Here is a 14,192-nt window from a genome sequence, read left to right on the forward strand (position 1 = left end):
ATGTCCCTTAGTAGTGATTTCTTTGCACCAATTTGACCACGAAGGCCTGATTCACACAGTCTTCTCTGAACAGTTGATGTTGAGATGTGTGTTACTCAAGCATTTATTTGGGCTGCAACTTCCTAGGCTGGTAACTCTAATGAGCTTATCCTCTGCAGCAGAGGTAACTCTGGGTCTTTCCTGTGGTGGTCCTCATGAGAGACAGTTTCATCATCGCGCTTGATGGTTTTTGCGACTGCACTTGAAGAAACTTTCAAAGTTCTTGAAATTTTTGCTTTGACTGGCCTTCGTGTCTTAAAGTAATGATGGACTTTTGTTTCTCTTTGCTTATTTGAGCTTGCAATAATATGGACTTGGTCTTTTACCAAATAGGGCTATTTTCTGTATACCTCCCCTACCTTATCACAACAGAACTGATTGGCTCAAATGTACTTTTAAGAAGGCACACCTCTTAATTGAAATGCATTCCAGGTGACTACCTCATGAAGCTGGTTGAGAGAATGCCATGAGTGTGCAAAACTGTCATCAAGGCAAAGGGTGGCTACTTTGAAGAATCTAAAATATATTTAGATCTGTTTAACACTTTTTTTGTGGTTAGTATATGATTCCATATGTGCTATTTCATATTTTTGTTGTCTTCACTATTATTCTACAATGTAGAAACTAGTAAAAATAAAGAAAAACCCTTGAATGAGGTAGGTGTGTCCAAACTTTTGACTGGTACTGTATGTCATCTGCTTTGTATCTCCTCTTCTTCTGAAGCATCTCCAGACCCATCTAGCCAGCAGAGGGGAGGAGACGGTAAGAGCCCTCTGGAGACCCCAGCTCCTCGCAGGGTCATCCCAAAGCCTACGCGCTGGAACACCACCAACGTCCGGAACACACAGAGCGCTACACAGCAGCACAGCTACAGGACACAGAAAACACCTCGCACAGCACAGCAAGGTTAGTCATCAGTGTCTCTGCATCTGTTAAGTCATGGGCTGTCTGGAATGGCACCCAATTCCCCATATAGTGCACTTCTTTTGAGCTGAGCCTTATGGGTCCAGGTCAAAAGTAGTGCGCTATATAGGGAATATGATGCCATTTTGGATGTACCCATGGGTTTCTATGGATTTCTTGTCAGATGCAAGTCCTTTATATTTCCACCTCTTGGTGGCAGTAGCGTCACTCCAACCTTCTGGCTCTTTAGGAAGCACAGGCTTCATTCTGCAGGAGATTTGAAAAAGGCAGTGTTTTTTCCAAAACTCTGAAAACAGGGTTTGATCATAGGCTTTAATGTCACTATGTTTTTTCCTGTCTTTGTTGATTTCTGTGATGGCTATTTATCTTTGTCACCCCTTGATGAGATGGAAATAAGGCTCACCCCATTTGTCGATTGTTTGTATGATATTTCGGCTGATGTTCGACCAAAGTTTCTTTAGTCGAGCAGCAGCACATTTTATAACTTTTAAAATCATGGTGTACAAGACAACTGTCTGATTGGCGCCTGTCTGAGTGGACTGATCCATTGTGGAAGCTGTGGGGATGGCACAGTCCATCACTCTAAGACATGTGCTACTGAAATTGTATATGGTTATATTACATAAGAACATTGTTGCAACACTAATAAAAATAATATTATTTTATAACAAATGCGCTTTCTCCCGCGTTGGATAGTGGTCGCTGTCCACGGTTCTGAAACGCATCAGTGCGCTGTTGAATTGGCGCCTTTTCCTAGACCATGTTGCTATGTGCATAATAGCAAAGTTAACCAGCATATTGGTGTTGAGAACAATGCGGCGGAGGCAGCAGCAGAATGAGGAGACTAGAAAACAACCTGTGCCTTATTGTCTAAGAAAAGTGAGTAGAGAGGAAACCAAAACTTAGTTAATAATCAACAGCCTAACTGATAAATGTGCCTGGCTTTATAAATCATCCATATATATATATATATCTACAGAAATAAAACAGATCCTGCTTCTGTTGCCTGTTTGTTTAATAGCCTACTGATTCTGTAAACCGCAAGCCTCAAGAAACCCATGTGTCGGATAAATAATTTCACAAAATTGTCTGTTTTTAATCTTTGCTATGCTGTAATAAAGGCTTTAGGTTTTTTGTTAGACCAGCCTCTGGCATTATTTATAATTTATTTAGTGTTTACACTGTTCCAACTTGTCCGAAAAATTATGTTTATAATAATGATGATAACCCAATTTCTTTCCTTGGTCTCCTTATTGTTATTATGATCGTCATTATAATAATAAGTCATGTCATTATCATGAATAGGCTTAGTAAAGCAGCCTTGTATATCCACAATAGAGCTGTAGGCCTAAGAGCACATCCTGTTTACGTAAGCCTATATTTTAATACTTCTCTAGGCTGCTGTATCAAAAATGTATTTGTTCATGTCATCAAACAGCATACGAGTTATTTATGGTTTCAAATGCAATCGAGCATTTTAGTTTTAAAATAACAACGTGGCCATTGAATAGTAGGCGTAAACAAAAAAGATTTCTGAAAATGCATTCACAAATTGATGCGGTGTTGTTTTTTTGTCTTTCCATTTTGCTGCTATGGTGTTCAGCGTTTGTTATAACCAATTTATTGATGTGATTATGATAGGCTATAGGTCAGGCCCTGGACCGGCACTATCAAATCAATTGCTGGTCGGACGCTTTAGTCCGTTTGTGTGTCTTAATTATGTCATCAAACAGTTTGCTTAAAGCATCAGACAAGCTCAGTGCATGTAGTTGATTTGATTAAAACACATAGGATGAGTCTATATATGGAAATATACATGTTTGAACGTTTTAAACCAATCGATTGGAAGAAAGAACAGACGACTCTTGGTCGACCAATATTTTTTTCCCTCGGGGACAGGCCTAGATGGAATAGGAAAACAACTGTTACTTTCAACCTCGGTTCATTCAACAAATAACCAGATGCCTTCTGTACTCCTCTGTTTGACAAGGTCTCGTTATTTACAAGAATGTCATTAATAATTTTATGTCGTTGCCAACTCAACACATTTCCATTTGGTCATTTTCTACACAATACTGCAGTTAGGTCAACACTTGTTGTAATGTCAGCATCTGCATTCCAGAATATATCTCAAATGTTACCCACTGAATGGAAAACCTGTGCTTTGTACAACGAGCCATACTGCACTGTGTGTTTTGGAATTATTGTCTGTCAATGTTAAGCATTCATTACAAGTAGACCTACGGCTTACTTATGAACATATTGTTTGGACAGGTTGTGTGATACAATGATAAATACATACCATACATACAGCTCATGTTTTGGCGGTCCGTCACGTCTCCGTCTTGGTTTTGTGATAATCGTACTTAATCTCCCTGTGTTTGTCTCTGTTGGCCGAGCACCAAGACTACTTTGAATTATTACAATGGCCGCTGGGCCCTTCTTGGTCTCCCCAGCCACAAGTCTTGGAATGCAGCCTCCTGATCACTGGAGATGTGAATTAAATCCATACAAAGCACCATTGACTAAGGCCACATTTTAACAGTGTAGGCGGAACATGGTGGTATTCTTGAGGGAAAAGGGTCGCACCGCATAAATATATACTGAACAAAAATATAAACGCATGTAAAGTGTTGATCCCATGTTTCATGAGCTGAAACAAAAGATCCCAGAAATGTTCCATATGCACAAAAAGCATATTTTTCTAATGTTTTACACAAATTTGTTTACATCCCTGTTAGTGAACATTTCTCCTTTGCCAAGATAGTCCATCCACCTGACAGGTGTGACATATCCAGAAGCTGATTATACAGCATGATCATTCCACAGGTGCACCTTGTGCTGGGAACAATAAAAGGCCACTCACAACGCCATAGATGTCTGTTGGAGCTTCCAATTGCTGACTACGGGAATGTCCACCAGAGCTGTTGCCAGAGACTTGAATGTTAATTTCTCTACCATAAGCCACCTCCATCATCATTTAAGATAATTTGACAGTATGTTCAACTGGGCTCACAACGGTAGCCCATGTACGTTTATGGTGTCGTTTGGGCGAGCGGTTTGTTCATGTCAACGTTCTGAACAGAGTGCCCAATGGTGGGATGGGGTTATGGTATGGGCAGGCATAAGCTATGGACAACGAACACAATTGCATTTTATCAATGGCAATTTGAATACACAGAGATACCGTGACGAGATCCTGAAGTCCATTGTGAGGCAAATGTTTTTTTTGAAGGTGTCTGTGACCAACAGATGCATATCTGTATGCCCTTTGATGTGAAATCCACAGATTAAGGCCTAATTCATTTACATTTACATTTAAGTCATTTAGCAGACGCTCTTATCCAGAGCGACTTACAAATTGGTGCATTCACCTTATGACATCCAGTGGGACAGTCACTTAACAATAGTGCATCTAAAACTTAGGGGGGGTGGGGTGAGAGGGATTACTTAACCTATCCTAGGTATTCCTTAAAGAGGTGGGGTTTCAGGTGTCTCCGGAAGGTGGTGTGTCTCCGGAAGGTGGTGATTGACTCATCATGTATTTCTATTGACTGATGTCCTTATATGAATCTCAGAAATTGTTGCATTTATATTTTTGTACAGTATATTAACTCTGTACTGCTGTTATATTGTACTGGCTGCCAATATCCATTCAGTTGCATGGGAAGATTAGGTCCTGCTCCTCTCTCTTGGTGTAAAACTCATTTAAGGGTGAAACTATTCAGGTGAAAACAATGGCTGGTGCACGGCTGTGTAAGTATAGACAAACAGACAGAAAGGCAGACTGCGCCCTTCAGTGCTTCAGTTTATTGATTTAATTTTAGGGCTCCCGAGTGGCGCAGCGGTCTAATGCACTGCATCTCAGTGCAAGAGGCATTACTACAGTCCTTTGTTCGTATCCAGGCTGTATCACATCTGGCCGTGATTGGGAGTCCCATAGGGTGGCGCACAATTGGCCCTGCTTCGTCCGGGTTTTGCCGGAGTAGGCTGTCATTGTAAATAAGAATTTGTTCTTAACTGTCTTAACTGACAATTGATAGCCATCACTCTTGAAATACTTTGTGAACAAATAGTTGGCTTTTTAACCAGTTGAATGATAGGGCAAAATTTAGATTTCCACCTAAATGAACATGTTGCATAGTTTCAGAAAGGTCTGGAACTCACCTTTCTGGTAAAAATAGTTATAAATTGCTGAGGTGTACTCACTTTTGAAGACACAAACTCAAGTATATAGTACAATACAAATTTTCCCACCTATTCAACAAAAGTTGGGCAATGGGGCCTGAAATTACTGAAATTCTTTCGAAATATAGTCACATTTAAATTATAAACGACTTACTATAAGATTTCACCTTTCTTATAACTGCATAATACATATGACCATACTTCCATGGTGACCAAACCGGACGCGCGCACGTTGATTTTGTTCACTCGCACCAGAAGGGATCAGGACACGCAGGTTGAAATATCAAAACAACCTCTGAACCAATTATTAATTTGGGGACAGGTCAAAAATCATTAAACATTTATGGCTATTTAGCTAGCTAGCTTGCTGTTGCTGGTATATAAACATTGGGTTGTTATTTTACCTGAAATGCACAAGGTCCTCAACTCAGACAATTCATCCACAGATAAAACGGTGAACCAAATTAGTTTCTCGTCATCTCTCCTCCTTCCTTAAGGCTTCTTTTTCCTCTTTGGACTTTATATGGCGGTTGGCAACCAACTTTACAGCATTTCTACAACCTACTGGAGTGTGGACGTAAGTTCATCTTTCAATCACCCATGTGGGTATATGCTCCTAAAAACCAATGAGGAGATGGGAGAGGCCGGACTTGTCGAGCGTCACAAATAGAACCAATTTATATTTTAGCGCCTGGCCACACAGATGCTCACTGATTCCCGCAAGCAGTGTGGATGCAATGATTGAATAAAATGTATATGTAAATGTATTTTGCGACGCATCGGTGTAGTACAATATTGACTCTATTTCATATAACTGAATACAGAGAATTTTTCTCCTAAACGTCCATTCAAATGGTGTCTCGTTGCAACTTCAGCTTTAAGCACAGTGATTTTGACCAAGAGAAAGTAGTCTTGTTTTAATTCTATGAAATGATTGAGTTTTTTTTTTCTTCATGTTGAGAGCTCTAAATCATGCTGAGAATATCACAGCAAGATGAAACCACAACGGTTGGATTCTCTAGACTGTCAACTTTCATATGACATCTCACAGGCTGAGCTCTGTTGTTCAGAGGGAGAGCAAATGTATTCTTTGCCTGGATAAACCAGAAAATGTGACACGTCACTCCCTATGCAAATGTGGGGTGTGAAACCTGACACTTCAAGTCGGTTCCGCTGACAGAGTGGAAGCGGAGGGCAGACAGATGGGTCTTTCTAGCACGATAAGGCACGGGACCCTACGGCGCTCATAGAGCGCTTTGTGCACCAAAATGTCAGTCGGAACCGGTCCAGAACCGCTCAAAGTTCCCCATATAGGGGACTTAACATCTGAATAGATGTGCCTTTTTGTTGATGTGGAGGTAATTGATGTTTCACATATAGATGTTGCAGCAAGCAAGTCAACTTCAAGACACCTATGAAGATCACCAGGGTTGAACAAATATAGTTCTTGGTGATAGTGTGTATATACACTCAGCCATTTTGAACGAGTGCACACTGACAACAACCGTACCTTCAGAAAGGTCATATAACTACTATTCTGGTCATTGTGTCATTCACCACAAGGACTATTACTGGCTCCTCCTCCTCCTCTGTCCTCTGTTCAACTGCAATTTGTGTGCAGTCTAGTGCTACATGTTGGGGAGAAAGATCAGTGCCAGGTTCTCTGCTACACCCTAGACACTGCCGTCTGAAAGCCTTGGACAGTCTTCCCCTCGAAATTGAATAGGCCTCCCTCTCTAGAATTGGTATCCATGGTGATGGATGTGTGGGGGGTGAGCGGAGTGTTAATTATGGCTTCGAAATCATCCGTGTGTGAGTTTGTCTGTATGGGTGGATCGTGAGCGGGTGCTGTCAGAAATGAAGGGAGACATTTGGGAAATGCATTGGTCTTGTAAGATTGACTCGATACCCTTGCTTTGTTTGGCCAACAGTGGTCCAACAGTGTTACTTGACCAGCCTCCCTATTAAAGCCAGTAATGCAGTCAGAGGGACACAGTCGTGATAAGGGAATGCACTGAGTACGGGAATTTAACATTTGTATCGAATAGCGGTCTGTTCACATATTTTTAAATGTGCATTGTCAGATCACTTGGATTTATCATCACTTGCAATTTCTATCCATTAGAATTTATTCAAGCTGGACATAAATGTTCATGAGCTATCACTGCGGCATAACAAGCACGGTGATGGAATGTACTTTTATGTACTACACATATTTGGTGTGACTAACTGGTTATTGTAGTGATTAGAGCATGTTTGAGGGAGAGGGAGGATGTTGTTAGCCTGGCAGACTCGACCCACGTGACTCATAGCGCAGGGAGAGCTGTGAGACACTGGTCTGGAAAGGGGGCAGTTTGTTAATGCAATATTCACTCAGAAGTTGTGTGACGGGTTTGATTGGATCTCTCCAAATGTTATAATGTTTGGGGGCTGTGTGTGAGTGTTTTAAGTGAGAAAGACACAGCGAAGAGCCAACTAGTAAAAACACAGCCCCCTTCATTATGGACGCATTGTGCCGACAACATCAAAGAGCCGTTCCATACTCTGTTAGGTGTTAGTCAGACTAGTATGTTATGCCATAAGATGTCTGAAGTGGCACCATTTTGTTGCTGGTGGTACCTCCAAACCAGTTGTCATGGCAACCAGGCTATTTCTTCTCCTTTTGCAGTTTCTCTTTTTTTTAATCTCTATTTTTCTTTTCACCAGCTGCCAAACTGCTCTCTTTGAGAATTAGCTATTTATAGTCCTTTGTTTCTCAAGCACATCATCAAACCATATGTGAAACAACCCATGACATGATTCAGGCCACTTACGATTGATCGCTCTTGTCGATTTCCAGAACACCGTCGTTTACACGATGTAAAACCTTCTGACATAATGACAAGATAATTGCAGTTCAAGGAGACCAGTGTGTGAACCGTAATTTTAGAATCAATGATTTATCTTGGAAATCAACAAACGCAAGTGGGGTCAGTTCCTTCGCCAATCACGATAACTGACCACGGTATCGATTTGGTACTGAGACCCGTGGTATCTGATTTCTGTAGATAAATGTGGAGTACTATCTAGATGTAGCTAGAATGCCTCAAATTACATATCTCACATCGCAGTGGCTTTGCCCTTCTCTGTTTCTCATAATTAATTCATGTTGAGGAATCTGACTGGAACACAACGACACTACTTCCCCATAGGGGCGGCAGGTAGCCTAGTGGTTAGAGCGTTGGACTAGTAACAGAAAGGTTGCAAGATCGAATCCCCGAGCTGATGGTAAAAATCTGTTGCTCTGCCCCTGAACAAGGCAGTTAATCCACCGTTCCTAGGCCGTCATTGAAAATAAGAATTTGTTCTTAACTGACTCGCCTGCTTAAATTAAAGGTAAAAGAAATAAAAACGTGTCTTCGAGAAGCACTCGCTCGGTAGTCTCCTATTTTTTTAAATGTGATGTCATCTTCAAGTGTTTCATCATCAGTCATCCGGATACACACAGACTAAGCCCCAGCCATACTAGAACCCCCACTCACACACACAGTTATAGCATTCATCTGTCAGCCTGGGCCTAATTCTGATGAATGACACAGACTCAGGACTAATTTTCTCCTCTGTGAGGGGTGTTTCCTCCAAGCACCAGATCACATGAGGTAAATGCCCCCCAAATGGTACCCTACCCTAGTGCGCTATGTAGGGAATAGGGTGTCAATTGGGATGTATTTGCTTTTCTGATCTGCATAAAAACACAGCATTTTATCGGTGATTTCAACGGGGTCCTCATTTTGGATAGCTTTTGTAGACTCATAATTACACCAGTGGAACACACCTTTTATGATAAGCAAAGGAAATCTCTTAATGTGTTTTGGTAAGCATCCACTTTCTTCCGGGTGATCCAAAACATGACTTTGTAGTTTAAGTTGCTTTATAGAAGGTTCTTTTTATAATTTCCTTCAGCCAAGTCCACCATTTTAGGTTTTGCCACTCATCATTGATTGGATTCCATGCTGCCATTACAATGCCTGAGAAATACCACTTCGGGTCATGTCTGGCCCCTGTAGAGATGCCCTTTTGAACAGAAATGGCAGACTATATATTATTAGCGTGGTGCCCTTACCTGCCATGGCCTGCAGCTGATGGTCAGCAGGGGGCGTGGTGGGGCATGCATTACTAGCTGATGGAGGGCAATCAGGCGACCAATTCTTTCCAATTCTTTCATTCAGCAGTGCCCCCCTTCCCCCACCCCCAGGTATTCCCAGGTACCAAAATAAAGAGTATTGCACAGTGTGGGAGAAATATATTATGTCTATGCACCACATTGGTTTGTTTGAAATGAGTTGGCAGAGTTCTTTGCGGCTTTGCAAGTATATTGCTTTGTTTGTTTGAATATTTGCTGGCACTATCCAGTGAGACATGATGTTGCACAACATCCAGTTGTAATTATATTGTAATAAGCACTTCACTCTGCTCAGAATCATTATATTTGTTGTGCTGATGGAGAAAGTTTGTTTCCATGAAATTCCATTCAATTGCTTTTAGTCCTACTTGATTCAACATAGTGTGATAATGTTAAATATATGCCATTTAGCAGACACTTTAAGAAAATGTTTTTACCGAAAGCGACTTAGTCATTCTTACATACGGGTGGTCCCTGTAATTGAACCCAGTATCCTGGTGTTGCAAGCACTATGCTCTACCAACTGAGCTGTAGATGACAGCATGTTAGAGCAAAGATGGTCTATTATATTGACGAGATAGTCAACAGAACATTCTAACATTGGAAATACATCAAAGATTGAAGGCACGTGGGAGGAGGTGAGATCAGGTGGGACCATTCTAGCCAAAGAGAGGGCAGATATGCGTGTGAACAGGCCATAGAGATAGATAGAGGACTCAGCTTTGTATCTATATCATTATAGCATCTGTGACAACATGACCGTGCCATTGAGGCTATCTCCGTTTTAAAGTAGTCAATTTTATTTTTCATTGGCTGATGTCTCCCAACTCATAGGAATCCTCACCCTGTTTACTACTTTAAAATGGTGCCAGCCCTCAATGGCAATGTCCGTGCCAGAACGGGTTATCCTTGATGAGCCCTCCTATCTTTCTCTATGACAACAGGCACAACTCCGAGATGCTGTAGTCTCTTTTTTTCCCCCAAAGTAGCCATGTGCATCCACTTATATCAGTGCATTCTTAACAACCTAACCATTACGGAACTTCTATTCAATCAAATAAGCCTCACTTAGCAAATCATAGATTTATTTGTATTATTATTATTTTTTACATGTATTCGACACTCATTGACCTCCATCCAAAAATTCCTCACTTCATAGACTTATTTTCATTGACAGATTTTGGGTGGAGTAAAACCTCTCGCTTCCTGACTGGTTGGAGTCAATATTGTTTTAAGTGGGAAGAGACCTTTCTCCTTTGACCAGAGGAAATTATTATGCTAGCTAGACCATACAGACCAGGGCTAGGATTTTGTTCCAACTGGGCACCACACCTGACCAACTGAGCTAATTGACCAGTTCAGTGATTGCCTAAGTTCAACAACAACTGGTCTTCAAGGTCATTTAAATCAAAAACATTACTCCAGGACCAGGGTTGCCTACCCCTGTACCAGACAGGCAGTGTTCTATCCATATGTTATGCGTATGTTATCCATGTGTATTTAACTGATTTCACTCGCTCTCTGTATTCTTTAGATTCTATGGGTGTCATACCCCTGACTGAGCTAAGCATTCCAATACATTGATGACAATGACTATGAATACAACCAATATCACCCATCTGCCTTTTACTCATGAACTCGTTAGCCTAGAGAGAAAAGCCATTTGGATCCAACAATCGATATTGATGCAATTTCTGTGTGACAAAGTCGGTAGTATAGCAAATGATCCACAGAAGAAAGAGATTGCGATGAAAATGTAAGCAGAAACCCATGACGCCCTGTGAAGCAATCAGCTCATCGTGCGATGTGAATTCCTGTGTCCCTGTGTAGAATACTGTGAGAGGGGGAGATAAAGTGCTGACTGAGCTGATGCAGGTGTCTGAGACTGAGTGGCTGATTGCTGGTGTCTCTCTGTCTCTGCAGGAAATGGCAGACTTCTGGAGGCTGTCCCTAACAACAGTAACAGCTTGGCAACCAGAGGTGTGCAGCAGCAATCTTCTGCGAGGGCTGCCATGGCAACGCCCAACGAAGGCTGCCAGCAACCAGCGCAATCCAGGTAAGGGAGAAAGAAAACAAAAATTGTGGTCAGTCATTTTTTTCAGGATTTGAAAGAATCATTGGATATATTTTGTCTTTGAATTTGTCCTCCCTAATTTTGCCCATCAATCTTTGACTGTGATTATTTCATACACTCTAATATGTACACTACCATTCAAAAGTTTGGGGTCACTTAGAAATTCTTATTTTTTGTCAATTTAAAATAACATAAAATGGATGAGAAATACAGTGTAGACATTGTTAATGTTGTAGCTGGAAACGGAGGATTTTTAAAAATGGAATATCTACATAGGCGTACAGAGGACCATTATCAGCAACCATCACTCATGTGTTCCAATGGCACGTTGTGTTAGCTAACCCGTGTTTATCATTTTAAAAGGCTAATTGATCAATAGAAAACCCTTTTGCAATTATGTTAGCACAGCTGAAAACTGTTGTTCTGATTAATAAAGCAATAAAATTGGTCTTTAGACTAGTTGAGTATCTGGAGCATCAGCATTTTTGGGTTTGATTACAGGCTCAAAATGTCCAGAAACAAATAACATTCTTCTGAAACTCGTCAGTCTATTCTTGTTCTATGAAATGAAGTCTATTCCATGTGAGAAATTGCCAAGAAACTGAAGATTTCGAACAACGTTGTGGACTACTCCCTTCTCAGAACAGTGCAAACTGTCTCTAACCAGAATAGAAAGAGGAGTGGGAGGCCCTGGTGCACAACTGAGCAAGAGGACAAGTACATTAGAGTGTTTAGTTTGAGAAACAGATGCCTCACAAGTCCTCAACTGGCAGCTTCATTAAATAGTACCCGCAAAACACCCGTCTCAACGTCAACAGTGAAGAGGCGACTCCGAGACGCTGGCCTTCTTGGCAGGGCCTCCCACTCCTCTTTCTCCTCCCACTCGCCTTTTAAAATGATAACCTTGGATTAGTTAACACAACGTGTCATTGTAACACAGGAGTGATGGTTGCTGATAATGGGCCTCTGTACGGCTATGTAGATATTCCATGAAACATCTGCCGTTTCCAGCTACAGTAGTAATTTACAACATAAACAATGTAAACACTGTATTTCTGATCAATTTTATGTTATTTTAATGGACAAAAAAATGTGCTTTTATTTAAAAAACAAGGACATTTCTAAGTGACCCCATACTTTTTAATGGTAGTGTATATTATTGGCATACAGTATGCTTAAAACAGAGCAAAGGAGAATAGGGACAATGCTTTTCAAAGACCTTTACAATTTCAGCATTAAAGGGATAAAGGATGTATTTTCTCAACTCTAAGAACAGCGTAAGTTAACAAATTGTGTGTGTGTGTGCGTGATTGTAAAGAGTATTTGCATAAAAGGAAAGAGCAAAGGAGAGAGAGAGAAAAGTAGATGCAGTTATTTACAGGACCACTCCGGTCTGCCACTTAACTCAGAATGATCCCCATGACAACGACAGTGGCATTTATCAGCTCCATCTGAGAGTGAGGGGAGAGAGTAGGTAAAGTAGTCTTCAGTGCATTCGGAAAGTGCTCAGACCCCTAAACTTATTCCACATTTTGTTACATTACAGCCTTATTCTAAAATGGATTCAATTCATGTTTTTTCTCATCAATCTATACACAATATCCCATGACGACAAAGCGAAAACAGGTTTAGACATTTTTGCACATTTTATATATTTTAGAAAAAGGATACCTTATTTACATTACTATTCAGACCCTTTGCTATGGTACTCTGTATTGAGCCCAGGTGCATCCTGTTTCCATTGATCATCCTTAAGATGTTTCTACAACTTGATTGGAGTCCACCTGTGGTAAGTTCTATTGATTGGACTGGGGAAGGGTACCAAAAAATATCTGCAGCATTGAAGGTCCCATAGAACAACATGGCCTCCGTCAGAAGTTTGGAACCACCAAGACTCTTTCTAGAGCTGGCTGCCCAGGAAAACTGAGCAATCTGGGGAGAAGGGCCTGGTCAGGGAGGTGACCAAGAACCCGATGGTCATTCTGAAGAATCTCCAGAGTTCCTCTGTGGAGTTGTAAGTCGCTCTGGATAAGAGCGTCTGCTAAATGACTTAAATGTAAATGTATGGGAGAACCTTCCAGAAGAACAACCATCTCTGCAGCACTCCAGCAATCAGGCCTTTTATGGTAGAGTGGCCAAACAGAAGTCAGTCCTCAGTAAAATGCATATGACAGCCCGCTTGGAATTTGCCAAAAGGCACCTAAAGACTCTCAGACCATTAGAAACAATATTCTCTGGTCTGATGAAACTAAGATTGAACACTTTGGCCTGAAATCGTCACATCTGGAGGAAACCTGGCACCATCCCTACAGTGAAGCGTGGTGGCAGCATCATACTGTGGGGATGTTCAGCAGCAGGGACTGGGAGACTAGTCAGGATCGAGGGAAAGATGAACAGAGCAAAGTACAGAGAGATCCTTGATGAACACCTGCTCCAGAATGCGCAGGACGTCAGACTGGGGTGAAGGTTCGTCTTCCAACAGTACAATGACCTTAAGCACACAGCCAATACAACACAGAAGTGGCTCCGGGATAAGTCTCTGAATGTCCTTGGAGTGGCCCAGGCAGAGCCTGGACTTGAACCCAATCGAACATCTCTGGAGAGACCTGAAAATAGCTGAGCAGTGATGCTCCCCATCCAACCTGACAGAGCTTGAGAGAAAATGCAGAGAAGAATGGAAGAAACTCCGCAAATACAGATGTGCCAAGCTTGTAGCATCATACCCAAGAAGACTCGAGGCTGTAATCACTGCCAAAGGTGTACTGAGAAAAGTGTTTGAATACTTATGAATAAAGTGATATTTCT

General features: G+C 41.4%; 1 protein-coding gene across 3 annotated transcripts in view; it reads left to right on the forward strand.

Moving 5' to 3' along the window:
- kiaa0586 (KIAA0586 ortholog) overlaps window positions 1–14,192 on the forward strand; it is a 126,992-nt gene that overhangs the window by 5,210 nt on the left and 107,590 nt on the right. For all 3 annotated transcript variants that reach the window (XM_046307833.1, XM_046307835.1, XM_046307834.1), the window contains exons 8-9: window positions 763–945; window positions 11,237–11,369. In XM_046307833.1, the coding sequence (XP_046163789.1) occupies window positions 763–945; window positions 11,237–11,369 (316 nt within the window). The remainder of the gene's footprint in view (window positions 1–762; window positions 946–11,236; window positions 11,370–14,192) is intronic.

This window comes from Oncorhynchus gorbuscha, linkage group LG17, assembly GCF_021184085.1.
Source record: "Oncorhynchus gorbuscha isolate QuinsamMale2020 ecotype Even-year linkage group LG17, OgorEven_v1.0, whole genome shotgun sequence".
Taxonomy (NCBI): domain Eukaryota; kingdom Metazoa; phylum Chordata; class Actinopteri; order Salmoniformes; family Salmonidae; genus Oncorhynchus; species Oncorhynchus gorbuscha.